The 17935-nt window shown below is 36.8% G+C and overlaps 1 protein-coding gene across 2 annotated transcripts in view; it reads right to left on the bottom strand.

Annotated features, from left to right (window-relative positions):
* Positions 1-821: 821 nt before the first annotated feature.
* Positions 822-17935, bottom strand: part of WASF3 (WASP family member 3) — a 65412-nt gene continuing 48298 nt past the window's right edge. The window contains exons 4-10 of one of the 2 annotated variants that reach the window (XM_071434028.1): positions 17683-17817; positions 14147-14300; positions 13603-13720; positions 7041-7207; positions 6107-6370; positions 4120-4475; positions 822-3436 (exon numbers count right to left, since the gene is read on the bottom strand). In XM_071434028.1, the coding sequence (XP_071290129.1) occupies positions 3279-3436; positions 4120-4475; positions 6107-6370; positions 7041-7207; positions 13603-13720; positions 14147-14300; positions 17683-17817 (1352 nt within the window). In that variant the 3' untranslated portion in view covers positions 822-3278. Of the gene's footprint in view, positions 3437-4119; positions 4476-6106; positions 6371-7040; positions 7208-8959; positions 9136-13602; positions 13721-14146; positions 14301-17682; positions 17818-17935 lie in introns of both variants that reach the window. The other variant, XM_071434027.1, reaches the window with a different exon arrangement.

Genomic DNA, 17935 nt, shown 5'->3' on the forward strand with positions numbered 1-17935 from the left:
CTAAGAGAACCTTTGAACCAAAAAATTTCAAGCTTGCATATTCAGTTTCAATGTAGAATTCAATGCAGAATTGGTGTCTAAGAATTCTGGTCTAAATTATTTGAATTAAGTTCAAATCAAAAAGTGGAAAATTTGAGAGAAGTAAGAACTGCGAGCCAAAGGGACTGGGGTTTTCAGTTGAACAGAATAAAGATTGATTTATTTTCCCAAGAAACAACCGTGTCTAAGATGCATAAACAAATCTGTTTAATTTACAATTAACCTACTAAATTATACAATTGGTTTATGTAAGTTCTTCCCAGTAGGATGAAAAGCCTCTCCTGTCTTTAATCTGATTACAATTAAAAGATTAAATTTAAAGTATTTTTCTAGTAGGCCTACTTGGGTTTGCATTTTAAAGTATTGTGCTGGTTGTCACAAACCTACAAACACAACTTCTTATTAAAAAAGTGGGCAAGAAGATTTGCTGATGTAACTTGTATTTTCTGCCTTGTTCCCTCTGGAAGCAAAGCTGCCATTTAACACATTTCACTGGAAAAAAAAATCCCTAAAGCTACCTGTAGGGAAATTCATACCTGCTTAGACCAGCCAGGAACTTGGAGCTTGAATCAAGGCTGCAAAAGAACCAAGTATGGATGTTAGCAGGAGCAGCAGTACCTCAAGGGAATCTGGTTTTGTAGACTCCATCCTTCATCCCAGGAACATCATGCCTTGGGATCAGAGGTAGCATTTGGAAGTCTTACGTTTTCCCTTCTGTTATTGGTAAGTTAAAATAAAGATTAACAGCAAAATCTTACTAATCTAAGGAAAGAAACACAGGCTCAAAAGTGAGATTTTATTCATATTTGTTACTTATGCACAACCCGAAGTATGATAAAACTGATAAAAACAGCCTAGAATAGTGTTTACATCACTAAATTCAATTCACATTTTGTCCATAAAATACCAAAAGGAAAATTGACAACATTGCAGGTTCAGAAAAACAGATTGGCTACTATGACTGAAAAATCTACACTATCTTCACTGGTCACAACTGATTGCTTGTTTAATGCTTATTATTTAAAATAAGCACAAATTACAAAATTTCAGACACACCCAACTTCTGTGCTCATAAAATATATCTTCTGTCATATCAAATTTCAATAGATTGGAAAGAATTTTCTGCTGAGACATTTAATTTCAGCATGTATCAAAAGAACATCAAGAGTGCTCTCACCACCTATGCAGTGATGTAACACTGAGGTCCCAGTTGCACCTTCAGCTACCTCTCCAAAGAATCATTTTGCAGGCCACTGTGCAAGCACACTGTGATGGTAAGGACAAGCCATGTCCCACACAGTGATGAAAGCCACCATCAGGCTACAGCCCAAATTCTGTCCTCCCTGGTGGACACACAGACCTCAGACTCCAGGACACAAAATAAAGCACACTTCAGCTCTGCATTTTAAGGCAAAGACAAAACCAGCTCCAACTGGGACAGAGATCACCAAGTACCTTCAGCTGCCCCTGGTTTACAAGAGCTGTGGTTGCTCACCACTATGCAGAGATTGGTCATACTTTGTCATACTTTGTGTGATAAATTCTAACACCAGCCCTGAGGCAGCATGTTATCCCTCTACCATAAAGGCAGCCACCACAGATTGCAAAATCATATGCAGATTAAACAGCAATGCAGTAGCCAACAGTTTGCATGCAAACATCATGTTAGACTGTTACATTCTCAGGACTAAAACTGTTAATGGTGTAAACACAGGTTAGATAATCACCTTCCATTTCTCTTTTTATTTTACATACTTCTTTTAACAGATGGGGGTGCCTCACAGAACAAAGGAGGTTTACCAAATGTTAGACCTGGAATTACAGAGACTTCTGTTACAAAGATTAAAACTGTAATCTGGTAAGGAAAGAAACCTTCCCCTGCTATGAATAAAATTTAAAAGCCTCATTAGGCAGAGCAGCAGCCTGACTCTTGGCCCAGAAAAAAACCCAAAAAAACAAAAACAAAAAAACCCAAGACAAAACAAACCATTTTAATACTGTACGGCTGATAAAAAATGGAAAACAAGGAAAACAAAGACAGTCAAAGCAGGCTTTATGGCAGCAACTATGCCTAGGAAAGGACCAAGAAAGTGAGTGTATATGTATATATGGCACAGTACCTCAACAGCCATCAAAACTGCTCTAACTGCCCTTGTTTTATCCATGGGATGTACTGGGAAAGAAATACATTCAAAGTAAGAGTTCTGAGTCAATGTGCTACACAACTACACACGTACAAATCAACAACAACAGAACTTATTTACACACGTTTATACCTACAGGCATAAAGACCAAGTTTAATACTTGTGAAATGTATCTGATTGCTAGATCTAGACTCTTCCAATCTTTAGCAATAACAGTAGCATTTCTGCACTGCAACAGCCACAGGGTTTCCATCAGGACTATCCTGCATCCAGCTGATCTTATATTAAGACTGGAAAGTTCTACAGGTATTTTCATTTCCATTTATAACACAGACATGCATCTACTACCCAGTAGAGACCCTCCCAACACTCTTCCCAACAAGCAGCTGGCAACTTAGAGCTGGTACTGTTACAGACATATCTGTCTGCTCACCAAATGTTCTTTTTGGATCATGTGGGGTCATTCTTCAAAGTATACATTTCAACATCTGCTACATTTTTAAGATAAAAAGGAAGATAGTATAAAATCAATTCTGTATGCATAAAAACTTAAGCCCGGAAGTGGTTAAAAATAGACTAAGGGGGGCATAATTAGTACCTAATAAAAAAAGCTAAAAGTTACATTTATGGAACTCAACACTTCACTCAGCCATACAGTTAGCTGCCCTCAAAGACTAACAACCAGACCAATTCACAAGTATCTAAGTTGCTTACATAATTAAAAGAATAAGATGTAAAGTCAAAAAAATATATTTTATCCCTTCAAGAACAGGAAAGTAAAATAAAATGCTGGTTCTGTAACAGTGCAACAACTGCATCATATTTTGCACGCAGCACAAGAGTTGCTACATTTAGTGGCACTTAAGTATTATGCAGTAAATACTGAAAGTAAGACAAGTTTCTGATCTGCATAAGCATAATCACATCATTATTACCAGAGTTGCTAAGCTACAGCATTCTGAATAATACCAATTCAATTTTAGCACTTCCCTCACTAGCCTTAATACATGTCAACGTCCTGCTTTACACCTTGCTAACAAAGCAATCACTGAAGCCAAGTATTTAATGCAGTTGCCAGCAGGCTTGGGGCCACGTTCAGTCTGACCAGTCGTTCTCATCAAACTCGGAGTCGTCGTCGGAGTCGCTGTACTCCACGGCGATGCGCCGCGACAGGATGGTGGCCACGTCATTGCCAACGGGCTCGCGCTTCGCCTCCTGCTCACGCTGCTCCTGCACCTTCTTCAGCTGAATTCCTGCAGAGACAATCACCCTCAGGCAAAGCTTTCCAGGCAAGAGATTTCGTATTTGACACTGTTGTTGGTGAGTTTGTTGTATCTTAGAAAATACTCAGGAAAAAAAGAAAGCAAGCATTGAGAGAAGAGAGCCTCCTTGAGCAAGGAAGAGGGAAAGACAAAAAAGGCAGCTGGGAAATAATTCTCAGAGACTGAATACTTCCGGACTTCTAAAACTGTCAACAATGTGTTGAAGCTAAATATTCAAGACTGTACAGGTCATTTTGATCTGTATTTGGAAATACTGTTGGACTACAGCTCCATATTGTAAGTGAGGTCAGGAAGAGCTGTAAGTCACTGGTTAAAAAAATCAGTGGGCCGAGGCCTGGTATTGGGTAATTCAGTTCTTCTGAACAGAAGCAAAAATCCATTACACGTACTGGCACTTCACATAATGAACAACAAGTGCTGTGTTCATTAGATTATGTCCACACAAACACTAGAACATGCTTGACAAAGCTGTGTAGTTTTAGGTGCTAGAAAATGCTCCAACCTCATGGCTGACAAATGTCAGAACAGGTGTGTGGTACCTGTGGTTAATGAAATCTTCCCAGCTGGGAAAAGAAGCCATAAACTCATTTCAGTGGAAAACACTGTGCTCCCACTGGAAAAAAAGGAGTACCTAAAACCCAGTGTGCACTTACCCATCCTGATGGCAGCCAGCAGATCGCTCCGTGCATCGCTCATCGGTGCCTGCTTTGCCTCCGACGCCGGAGGTACATGCATGGGGGAGGAAGAGAGGGATGCACCTGCAGCAGGAGGGCCTGGAGGGGGAGGAGGTGGGCCGGGAGGAGGAGGAGCAGTGACAACAAGCCCACCAGCAGGAGGAGGATGAGTAGCTGCATATGTAGAGCCAGTCACCAGTCCGGAATGGGAAGGTGGCACGGGAAGCTGAAGAGGACTAACAAATGCAGTTTGTGCTGAAGGAATCATAGGAGGGGGAGGAGGAGGGGGAGGACCTGTAGGATTGTAATAATCCACCATCTGAGCTGGGAGCATCCTATATAAAACAGAACAAAAACATTTACTGCATTCAAAGTTAGAACTTACAAAATTATCACCCTTTAAACTGCACTCATCCAACCGCACATAAAACAAAAAACAAAAGCAATTTAAACTGGTGACTTAATTATGCAAGTGATTATACATGTAAGAATTGTCAAATATTGCTGATATATTGAGATTTAAGACAAATATTGAAGTTAAAAGCAATGTCCTTTCAGCACTCTACAAATTGAGCTTCTTTATCTTAGTTCTCCTGCCCATTTAAGTATGAAGCTGCATTTCTTATTAAACATCTACTCTGTGGGACTGCACAGTGCAAAGTCATTGAAGAAGAAGGGACCAAGAAAACTGCAGACTACACCCTTCAATTCCACAGAAGGTCAAGAGGTAACAGAGGACACAGACATGGAGAACAAGGGAAAGAACAAAAGGAAAGATTTACCCAAAGGTAAATGTATGTCATGTGCTTCTTCAGTCAAATTTATCAGTTTAAATACCATTTAATTAAATTGATACATTTGATCGATTTTTAAAATAAGAGGTACAGGGAAGAGCTCATTTCTTTGTTAAAATGTCATTGAAAGAAATCTTAATCAGAAAAAAATAGAGAATTTATAAGAGTTGTGAAGTAGGTAAAGAACTAGGTACAGGAGACAGGAACTGAAGCAAAGAGACTGATGACATTGAGTGACACATGCCAGTGTATGACAACTGCAACATCCCAACAATGGTCATGGACCTGAGGGCTAAGCACAGTGATGTCTTACACACTGGAAACAACAGAGAAAGGGCAGGCTGGAGCAGTCCCTCCTAACTGAGTCATCTGCAGCACAATAGCCATGAATCAGGCAAGGGCTATCCCAGGATGCATCAAGCAAGGATGACAAACCTTGGCTTGCATAGTAAAAAACAACACAGGCAAGAATGACTACAACTTCCTGGGGTTACAACTTGAAAGTTTAAGCTATTTACACAAAAGAACAGACACAGAGACACAGACGTATTAGAAAACAGATGTTTTCTTGCTACAGGAGAACCAGAACTCTGGAGCAAGCCTTCCTTCAGAATGCATTCAGGCAAAATATCTACACAGGCATTTGATAAATCTCTGTCTTGAATTAAAAAGTGGCATTCCTCCTGTGGCAGTATGGAATTTGTGTCTGAGGAGACCCCTCCCAATTCCATTGCAAGCTTCTCTAAAAAGGCCTTTCAGGGATTTCAGGGATGCAACAAACACTGCCAGATTAATCACAATCAACAATACTCTTTCTGCACATTTCCTGAAGTTTAACATCTTATCCAAATTATCCTGTAACTACTTTCCACTTTAGAGGAAAATTATCCCTTCTTCAATATTATATTAGGCACCCTTAATATTTTACAATCATACTGACTTCACCAATATACACTTCATTTAATACAAACGTGGTTATTTCTGCTTTCACTATTTCTTCACTTAAATTCAGTTCATACATCGAAATTATACCAATTTTCTTCTCTCCTCCCCAAGGAGGTAACTAATATATTTGGGGTCTTTTTCTTTGATGTATTACACGTTACGATGGTTACGGAAAACATGCATTCCTCTGGTTTTGCCAAGAATCCACTAGAGTAAATCAGACTTACCCATATTCTGCTGGTACCACAGGTACTGAGCTGTGCTGGCCATCTGAAGGCTGGGGTGGAGGTGGAGGTGGTTGCTGAGGTCTGTTTAAAGTGGCATGTCGTACAGTGGTGGAGGGCGGTCTGTATTCATGCTCGTGGCTTTGGGATGCTGCCATGTACTGTGGACCATCTCCTGCTCCATAGGAAGGCATTGCTATCTGCTGATGGAGGGAATGATTCGGAGTAGCAGGATAAGAATAATCTGTAACATCGGATGCATGGGACCTAAAATTAAAGTAAATTGATGCAGAAGAACAGATTATGTGAGTGCAACAGGGCATTACCTAAATAACTGACAAAACAAGCAAAAAAGAATACAATCAGCGTTATTTGTCTTGCAAGAGGATTCCCCGATTTATCAGTTATCACTCCCTTTAGGTCCACAGAAAGCACAAGAATTTTAGTAGCCATAATGAAGCTTATGGTTTTTGTCAATGATTTTGACAGTCCCTTGTTTGAAATGGCAATACTTACCAGCCTGCCTCAAGTTAACAGTGGCAGCAGAAAAAGAAAAGCAATACTACAAGCACTTGCAATTATGCAGAAGAACATACTTTACTGATGCAGAGAAAACCAATTTTGAAAGTTAGAAAACGCTTTCTATTTTGTTTGCACAATTAATTTTGTTGGAAAGGCTTAAAGAAACTGGGAAATGTAAGTATTAGTTGAGCAGAGAGTTCATAAAGATACAAAGTCTAGGATGTTCTGTCAAATAAGCCCAAGAGAGGGAGCAAAAGGATCTTTTCATCCCATTACTGTGAAGACTTGTTTTAGTAATGAACAATGGTGCAGCCTGGCTTTTAGTGAACACAGTGAACTGATGCACTTATCTGTGAGACTGGAAGCAAGGTAAGCAACAAAAAGCCAGGGCTTTGAGCAAAACAAAATAACAAACCCTTTGGGCATTTTGTCCTCTTTCATGCTTCCTGCCTGTTCCATTTTCTTTGCGTCACTCATGAACTCAATGCCCATTTTCCTTCTCTCCCACTCTTCTTTTCTTGTTCTTACTTTTCTCACATTAATTTGCTGGTTTCTGTTTGGATTCAGCTTGTGTTTCTCTCTCTAAAGTACAATAAGTATAACAAATACATTGTAAATTGCCACAGTCCAAACACCGGGATGTCAACATTTAATGCTTAAGTCTTACAAGTACCAAACGAGAAGATATGTGACCAATTTTTTTTACTTTAGCACTAGGAAAAAAAAAGACAGTATAACCAAATACACTTATTTGGGATCTGACTTACAGAACACTGCTCATGCAGTAGCTGGCAGCATGAAAAGGTCTCTCAAACCACTACATATTTCTATACGTATGGATTTTTTTATAATACTACTCCAAGGTGAAAAAATAGAAAGCCCTCTCTCCATCTCACATTCTCAGAATTAATGCTCCATGGATGTAAAACAGATTTCAGGATTCAATCTCAGATATTCGATTCACTGAAATGTAAAATAGTCCTTAATTTATAAAATATAAAAGCCATACGTAAGTACAAGGTATCTGTCACACAAACAACATCAAAACAGATGCATCCTACAATTTCGACTTTAAAAAATCCCACAGATTGCAAATACCACATATCTGCAAACAACCAAATACATGTTGACATTGCTGGGAGATAAAAACAAATAACTTCAATATGATAATTTAAACTCAGGAATCCTGGAAGCAAGGTGTTAAATCTGAAAAAAAATACTCAAAAGGTATGAAACAGAAGTTCTGATGAAAAAATCCACAGCTTTTGCTAGATCAACCTATGTAAAGCTTTGTCAGTCTACAGCGTTTCATTAAAACTAACAGGCGACAAAGTTTTGCATTAGAAACTGTAAAATAAAAAAAAACAAACAACAGTTTTTAGACAGTGAGGGAGTCTGAATACATAACTGAAAGACCAATAGCAATATCAAATACTATGTTTCAATTACAAGTTCATTACTTTTCACAAAGACCACAACATTGCAAAGTTCTGAGCAGATCATTTTCTTTTAAATTAATCTCCACTGGAAAATGGACTAAAGGTATCATTCCACACTCTTGCAGTGGTAGCTGCCTCCTCAACCTAGCCATTCACCAATTTAAACACTTTTTCCAGTGGACCCTATTTATTTCAATGCTTATTGCTTGTACTTAATCACAACAGACAAAGGAAATAAAGTAAGTGGGAAAATCCTCTGGTGAGACCAGCTTGTGCAAAAACTAAAACTTCATTGCACATCAGGTAACTCCCACAGAGCTCAAAAAGAATCTCAGTCAATGAAGATGAATTCTGCTGTGTTATCTCTAAGCAGAGATTTTTGTTATTTCAAGCAGTAACATCTCATCTGGTTTCGTAGCTTGGTTTTTAGACTAATATAACATCAAAAAGCTGAACTCTTCTCCCACCGAAGTATTCCTTCCAGGCAAAAGTATTCTTGACTGAGTAGATCACAGAAAAATATTTATTAAGCTACCAGCAGGGCACCAAACAACAGACTAGACACTAAGGAAGAGCTACTGACATTATCTAGTAGAGGCTTAAATGCTTTGTAACTACAGCTACTGAAGATGAAATACAAAGCATACAGCAAACACTTCTTTCTCTGCAGTACATAGCATTAAGATGACAAAATGCTCATGTGAAGCTGAGGAAGAAAACAATCATTACAGAATCTGTTATGCCATTTACGCTTAAAAGTAAATTTGAAAAGAATGTTTTAAACACGCATTGTATGTTTTGTCTAACTATTCCCATCCTGTAAAAACACCTAATTCTACTCAGTATTGCTGAACATACAACTGTGGTATAAGAAACAGCTTTGCTGTAAACAGACCTAGTATCTGGGGACAGTGATCCCTCGGAAGATGCTCCATGGTACACACTTTGAGACAACCTGTTGTCAGGTCTAAGCTCTTTGTCATATGCCATCATATTCCACTCCTGGCGTCTGTTCCTGGCTTTTCTAACCTTTTTCACCTCACGGGTGGTGCCATCTATACGCTTTTGCTCCTAATGTCCAAACAAAAGAAATAAAGCATGCAAAGAGAGAGAAAAAAGGAAAGGAAAAAAGCTGGTTAAAATGCAGTTAGAGTGCATGAAAATAAGACCAGATTTACAGATGAAGCCAAGTCTTCAAAAAATTCCTCTGCACTAAAATATCCTCATTAGTAGCAGGACTTTTGATCTGTAAGGATGCATGCGCTACTGTGATGTCAATCTCCTGGTTTTCCTAATACAGAAATGAGACCAATTTTAAAAGCCAGAAAGTTGAACTTCTTCTGACATCACTTCTGGTCTTTTATTTACACCACCCTGAAGCACTTGTAATTTTCGTCTCCCAAAAATCAAACTTCTGAGAATGTAAAATAAGCTCAGGGCTATTCTGGTTATTCATTATGGTCACAATGAACTGGGCCAGGGGAAGTATGGAGAAACTGGACACACTTTCCTATTCCATAGGCTATGTGAAATGATTTTTGTTTGTTTTAACTTCCTCTGCCTTCTTAGATCTAATTAACTACCAAAATTCTTCCTAGTTTCTTCTCACCATTGATATAAAAATGAATTACACTAATTCTCTCTGCAGTGAGTCAGCAATACTCAGGCCAGCAGTATATTACAGCTTGATAGGTTCATGACAAACTTGGCTGCTTTTATCTTTCAATAAATATCACATCAGGCTCAACCAATGTCAGTGTTTATTATACCTATTTATCTTTACCTCACTGATAGCAAGATTTCCTAATATTGGCACCTAATGCTTTCACACCTTGGAAATGTTGTACTCACCTACTTCTGACTACTCAGTATGAATATAAAACTCATACTGGTGCTTCTGCACAAAAAATGAACAAGATTGCTCAATTCAGACAGAGAAGGGTCTGCTACTCCTTTTCTCAGTATTCATGAGAGCATAGGGGTCTTTTTTTCAATCAGCTCTAGATCCTACATCTTAGAATACATGGTGTTAGGCTTTTGGCTGCTAGAAAAATAGTTTCTCAGAAAATAATTATATTGCTGTACTGAGAATGCAGTCAGTGAGTTATACTGAGAGAAGAGCTTGGTCAAATCTGGTAGGCAAGGCTTTTACTGGGGAATCTAGACCCACAAAATAAGGGATAATAGTTGGAAAGCCAGTTTAACAAAAAGCCCATCACAGATAAACACAGGTTTTTTACTCCAACTGTCAAAGAGCACTGAGTAAATAATTCTGAAATAATGTGTTTGGCATTACATAACTAACAAAATCTAACAAATAGCTTCCTTGTCCTTGTTTTGGATCTCTTGCTCATTCATGCATATTTGCATGAGGGACCTGCTGACCCTCCTACCATTCAGAATGTCAGAAAAGACTTCTTGAAGTTCAACACCCAAACGTTTTGACAACTCCTGCATATTTCTACAGTAAACAGATTTTTGGTCTGATTTATGTTTAATAATGATGATCATTTTGGTTCTTAATCAGTTCTCCCAAAATATTTTTCCTCCACAAACTTTTTCGAATCACACCCTTTTTATGTCTGATAACCACTTTTTCACATCAAATTCTGCCAACAGAGGATTTGGAGAAGAAAGGACACAGATTTAGTCATGCTTTATTTTAAATATATATAGTTTTGCTAATTGCCATGGTTGAATATATGCTTATTAAAAGCTTTTCATCTGTCTTTTTCAATTATTTGCTGTAAATACTTCAGGATTTTTAATTTTCGACTTTTATCCTCGTTCCTGAGTCATGTTATATTTCAGAAGAAAGATCAAGTAAGCATTTTCACTGAAAACACTTTGTTTTGTCTTCTTTCAGAACAGCAATTTGTCATCTGGGGGTCACAACTATATATTACTTGCAAGATTCTAAGTAAAATAAATATTCACCTTTTGACCAATATATGATGCTACTAGGAAGACAATCATTTTGATACAATTCCTGCACAATCATGAGTGCTTACTTGGCTGCTTACAGTTACTGCTTATTATTTAGAAGTTTAGTTTTTTTATGAAAAACAAAAGTTTATAAAAAGTTTTTAAAAGTTTAAAAAGTTTAAAAAATGTTTATACATGTGGATGCATAAACAACAAAAAATAAGCACAAAGCTTAGCTGGTTTTAATTGGATCAGATTTCAGCTGGACAGGTTGTTCCAGATGAGCCTCTGTAAGCATGCTAATGAATAAATACACTTGAATCATTTTTACTCAAGCAGTACTAAACCCTACTGGCAGTGATATTTTGATTAAATATTATATCAATACATCTCTAAAACATTAAATGTCTTCCAAAACAGGGGGTGCAGCCCTATTGCTAGCAGCTGACAAAGCTGCATGTACCTCTAAGAGTAGTTTTAAGTTGTTTCAGTAGCAGTTTCAGTCCCTTGACAATGGTGACAGCTCTAGCTTTACAACCCAGGGCAAAGATGACAGAGTTGTAGGGAAGCTAAAGACTTTCTAGATAATTACAGCTGGAAATATTTCTCAGAAAATTAAAGCAATATTAAGAGGAGTTACTTTTTTTTTAACTAGCTGTAATAGAAGCTGTGGCAGACAAGTGGGTGCTGTAGATTAGGCCAGAAAACAAGTCATTCATGTTGGCAGCAAATTATTTCAGCGAACACAAAACATATTAGAGCCTTCAAATAGGGTTGAGTTAATTGTAAGTTTGATATTTGCATCAAGAATTAGCAAATGATATTTCAAGCATCTGAATAAAGAATTAAGAGCTAGTAATAAAAAGCAGCTTCAGCAAGTATTTGCAATACTTTCAAAAAACTGGAAGCGCAAGCCTAGAGTATTTTCCTCACCACAAATTCATAAAATCCTATCAAAACACAAGTCATCAGGAATGATTTCTGAAATATAAGCGTTCCAAATTTAGAAATTTTTAATTGCTTGAATAGCTAATTATTCCCAGATAAAAAGCCAGCACAATAAAGAGGAAATTCTAACCGTTTATCCTTTGTTTAGTCACAACTGCCCTACCTACAGCCATTCAATTTAGAGTATCACTGGTACGTACCAAGTCAAAACTACACTGAACTCTCAGACACTGATCTACAGAAAGTAGAAAAAAAAATAGACTACACAGATTTTAAACTTAAAGAATTAAAATTACATTTTTCTTCAGAAAAAGTTTGCCTGAAAGAGTCAAATCAGAGGAAGCCTGTCAGATATTTTCAATTAAACTGTATACAGAAACAAAAAGCATGATATTTGAGGGAAGAAAATTAAACAGTTTATGAACCTCCTGCTGCAACAGCATGAGCACTTAGGGCAAATTATCAAAATAATACTGAAAAACTGATTCTCTGGTGCAGGAACTACTCTCAGATTTCACTGAGCACCTAAAAAATTGAGGCTAAAAATTAGCTGTATTTGGTCAGCTGAGTAGGATGGCATTTAGGTGTCTAGCTTGTACTTTGTTAAACAATAAACATTTATTTCACCTGCACAGTTTCTCAACAACTATCAAGTTTTGTGCATCTGTAGAGCACAAACTGAGCAAAGAATTCTCATTTAACAAGTCGAAAATTTAAGTTCAGCTATCAAATTGTTAATAAATGCTCTGGATTCATTCCTGGTTACTGCTACCATAAGGACAAGAATAAAAGAAAAAGGACATTTGGTTCAGCAACCTGTGGAACAAGGTGTACCTGGGACACATCTCACCCAAACCATCCTGCTCTCCAAAGGACACAGATCATGAAATGCATGAAAATCATCTTCTGGAAAGCTAAACCTGAGATTTCTTCCCATCACAAACTGAACTTTATCCATGCAGACTCAAGTCTATGCTGCTTTCTTAGTTGGACTTGGCATATATTTAATCAAATCAAATAGTACTTCAGCTTGAATTTATCAAGGGGTATTTCTGTGATGTATGGCTATAATAGTACATGATTGGAATTGAGTATATTTGCATTTGTAGACTGTAATAAGACAATTAAAATCTACAGAAAATATACCATGGATGGAAATAAGCAGGATGTGTTGCCTAAGTTGAAGTCTAAAATAACTTATAAATATATAAGTAGTTTTGTAGAAATTGTTCTATAGGAATAAAGAAATGCTCAAGTGATTTTTTAAATTCTTATAAAGGCATCTGTATTTTTTCCTGTAAAATCAGAATGGAAAAAATGGGACACTGGAATGGAAAACATTCTAATGCCAACTCCTTTCCTCTCCCATTACAGTCTTTCTCTGGAGCATAACAGGGGCATTTTTCTGGGTACCAATAAACAGATATTGGCAAAGGATTCAAAACAGCATCTTGGAAGATAACCACAGCCCTCCTAAAATTCAATTTGCTGCCTTCTTAAAATAGACAGGATAAGCTATAAAAATGGAATGTACTGAATCTAAGCCACACAAGAGGAACAATCTTCCCACGCACACAAACTAAGTATGACCTGGGAATCTTTATGCCTGGACAACTGCACATAAAATTGTAATACACAAACATGCTATTATGTTTCTGCTTTTACCTTTTGTCTCCTCTTTTCTTTTCGCTTATCTTCAGTATCCTGTAACATTTTTTCTTTCCAAAGATCAAAAAAATAGGAAGGATCGGTGTAGAACTTCAATCCATCTTTCTTATCATCCCTGGAAAAGCAGCAGAAGGAAAGATAAAAATACATGAAGTAGTGTGCTTTAAATCCAAAAAATTTACCTTTGATGATCATCCGAGCCTCAAGCTGATCAGTAACAACCCTTACTAACTGGAGGTCCATAAACAAATACCACCACTGTCTGTAGCAGCAGCAAAAACACATCCCTTGGTCATAAATCCTACACATTCACATTCCAGTTAAAACTTCTTATCTTAAAAATAAAATATACTGCAAATGCTGTGCTATACCATTCTTTAAAAAGAAATAAATTATTTATTGCAGATTGAGTTTTATCAATCTTGAAAAATCAAATCTCAATAGTCACTATAGCTTTTCCCCTCTGCTCTAATTATTTTTTGCATATGATTAGGAAATAAAGGGTAAAGTACAAGAAGGTAAACAATCAATATTTCCTTACCTATAAGGTGAAAGAATATTCAGAGGTGGTGGTTTGTCACTTTGATTATAAATATCAGCCACCGGGTTTGGAATGCTGTTCTTTGAAACTACCTGCTGGTCTTGAACTGTTGAGCTCTTGAATGCTTTTTTCATGTTGATGTCCTGTAAGGATACTGTTAGAAACAGATATACATTTACCATAGGTCTGAAAGGAATGAAAGTGGATACACAACATCCTTTTTCCACTAATTATTTGAAATATTTTCAGCATGTCAACACAAAGACAGGTTTTTCCTCAGTGGATAATCCTGATAACTAGGCACAAAGGCACGTAAGAATTCCCATAATAAAACAGATGTAAGTCTCACTTAGTCCAGAACATCACTTAAAATAATGGGACCGTGGACTGTATCTTGGAAAATGATGCAAGAATGCTGTCACATGCAGATGTACAACCATTTCCCCTTTTTATAAGCTTTATCCTGGAGTTCTAACAGCAGAAAGACTGGCTTCAAGACTGAAACACAAGGTATGGTATTCCTCTGACACAGTGTGTTTTATAATTGTACGTGCTATCTATACACATATTCCAGCCCATTCTAAGTATAATTAAATTACAGCTGCAACAACCTCCTGTGAGAGACACAGTTCCTCTCATTTTACTCTCTTTCAACTCTTATGTCTTCCCATATAACTAAACACTCCTTGCTCTTATGTTTTACTTATACTTTACTTCTACAGAGAAAAATACTTGCACTCTCGTACTTTCATTTTATCTTTTCACATACACAGCTCCGGGGAAAATGACACCAGGCTTTTCATTCTTTCTTTTCAAATGAAAGGTTGAAGTTGGTTTTAATTGTTCCTGTCACTTTTATCAAGGCTTTCTTTCACTCTTAATACAAGTTTTCATGAAATGCAGCAATCATTGTTAAAGAAGATCCCGTTAAAGGCCAATCACAATTTAAAAGTGACAGTAAGCTCTTGATATCATCTTCTACCCCTCAGCACCCTGAAATATAGGTTTTAGACTGGAGTTGAAGAGGATGTTGAAATCTTCACTAGGTTGTCTACAATGACACTGACCACGTCTGGATTCAATCCAAGTGTTTTATAAGAGGGTAAACTGTAGGACTTTGTGCAAACAAAATGTACCGGCTTAGTCCCCTTTTATTGCCATTGATATTTCATGTAATACTTCTTGCCCATTCATCCAATTTATTGAATCTCAAGGACTAACTGTGAGAAATTTCACAAGGCAAATGAACAGTAATGGCCAAAAATGTAGTATACTGATGACCTGAAAAAAGACCAAGGGATGAAATTTTACACTGTTACTGTCTGTCATGATGGACACCAAATCCCGCTCAGACTTCTCTGCCCAACTATTTTTGTTATCTGTGCTGAGGTCTTGCTTCTCACTCCAAAAATTACTTAGTTTCTTCTGTAACTTCTACAATAGCAAAAAATTAAAAATTTATACAATGCAAATGTATAGCATTTGCAAATAGCAAAAAATTAAAAATAGAATATTTCATGTCTAATACTCGTTCCCCCATTCACATCATCTGAAGTATCAAACCATCATTTCTAAAATTACTTTATATTTAAATCTGCCTGTAAGTAAAAGGTTTTTCAGACAGATTTTTTAGATGCATATATCTGAATTGTTTCATTCTTGTTTGATGGAAGACACTCAAAAGAACCAAAAAAAACCCACTGTTTTTCTGGAGATTTTTAGAATAAGTTATTTATATATTTTTGAAAACTTTACCGCAATTATTTTAAAATGTTTTTTCAACTGTAGTTTTTTATATATAAAATATTTTTATATACATTGTATTAGTTATATCTAAGAATATAAGAAATCACTGATGCAATCAAATCTGAAGGGCTTTTTAAAACAACTTTGACATTTTGCTTAAATGCCAAAGCTATCCAGAAACATACTATTTCTGACAGTACAATGAATTATTATAAAGACTTCAACTTCTACAGTGAAACAGCTAATAAAATTTACTACTGACACTAAGGTGACAGCAGTTTGTATATACAGCTTATTAATATGAAACATGATTAGCAATGCAAGAGTAAGTAACAACTGCTGTCAATTTAAAATAAACACTGATTAAATTCTCAGTCCATACACTAGTTTCCACTTCCAAAAGATTGCTTTTAATTATCCTCCAAACTCTGAAAACTAGCTGGGTGCTACTGCATAACACTAATGAGACATTAATGAGGCATTAAAAAAAAAAAGGGGGGGAAAAAAAAAACAAACCAGCAAAACCAAGATGAGAACTGCCATTTCCAAAAGTACAGTATATTAATATCATCTAGTTTGCTCATAGTACCAACACAATATGCCTCAAAAACTAAGCAGAATAGTGATCCCATAGGAGGTCAGTTTATGTTCCCAGATAGCTGTTGACTCCTAAGACAGTAAAATGCAGGTGCTTGTACCAAAAAATCAGAGTGGTTTGGTTTGGAGAGTATCTTACAGCTTATCTCATTCCAATCCCCCTACCATGGACAAGGACACCTTTCACTTAATCAGGTCTCTTTGGAGATAGACTATCACCGTTGCCCAGAGAAGCTGTGGACGCCCTAACAGTTCATATGTTCTAAAACCATAAAAATAACAACGCACAATAATTTCCAGACAGTAACCAGCTAAAACCAGTAAACCAGCTAAAAAAGGAAGGCTAAATACTACACCATTACACTATTAAATATCAACACTAGAATTTAATATTGGCACTAATAATTGGCACTATAAATATGTAAGCTACAAAAATCTGAATGGCACATGAAATATATAAGCCATATAAATAGCACTATTAAATATATCACAAGTAGCATTAACTACTACTGAGTCAATATTACACGACTATACTGATATAAAAAGCTTTTTACATTTTAGTAAATGTCAGGAATCATCTAAACAGGAAGTACAGGCATTAGCTGGCTCAGACATGTAGCATGGAGGCCAAGATGCACGTTAATAGCCTTTAAAGCTAGACAGAGAAATGCTTTATCTACCCAAATAAGCTCATAAGCGGGAAATATTTTTAAAGGAAATACAGTTTCTAGTGAGTAGAACCCCCTAAAGATTTTCACCTGGTTGATCCAAATACAGTGCCTTGTTTAAATACAGGGTATTATAAGATCTTTGATGATCACAGAACAGACTAATGTACTAATGTAGTTTGTGATTATCCTACTATGAAATTGATAGGGACTCCCAGTCCAAACGTTTTCTGACTTACCCCCAGTAAGGTCTATATTTATTCATTTATGATTTACTACACTCACGAACTCAAAGTTTTCCTCATGAAAAAGGTAGTTTAATGGCTCCATTACTACAGGGGCTTCTTGACTCAAGAATACTTTCACTTGCTCTGCTAAAGTGATTATTCCCAGCTTGCCTTACTGAGACAACAAGATGAAATATCGTTACAGGATTACTTTGAAAAGACAGAGGTTATTGTGCAATTAAATACTGTGCTCTTGTCAACATCACTTCTGGCTCAATGCTTTCAGGCAATTACCTACCCTCTTCCACTGTTGAATCCAGCTGGGTGACTTTGACAGCAAGGCGATCAATTCTGTCTTGGAGGGAATTTGCTCTGATGTAGAAGCTGTTGGCCTCATTAAACAATTCACCAAATATGTCTTCAGCATGTTTGCCTGTGTAAGAAAATAGACAAGGAAATCCCTTTGCTAGTGGCTTACAAAACACAAGACAAATGGCTTCAATATCATGAAGTATAATAAAACACAGTAGCTGTAGGATTAGAACAGCGCA

The sequence above is a fragment of the Agelaius tricolor genome, unplaced genomic scaffold (assembly GCF_023055355.1).
Source record: "Agelaius tricolor isolate 1412-34295 unplaced genomic scaffold, bAgeTri1.0.p SCAF_9, whole genome shotgun sequence".
NCBI lineage: Eukaryota > Metazoa > Chordata > Aves > Passeriformes > Icteridae > Agelaius > Agelaius tricolor.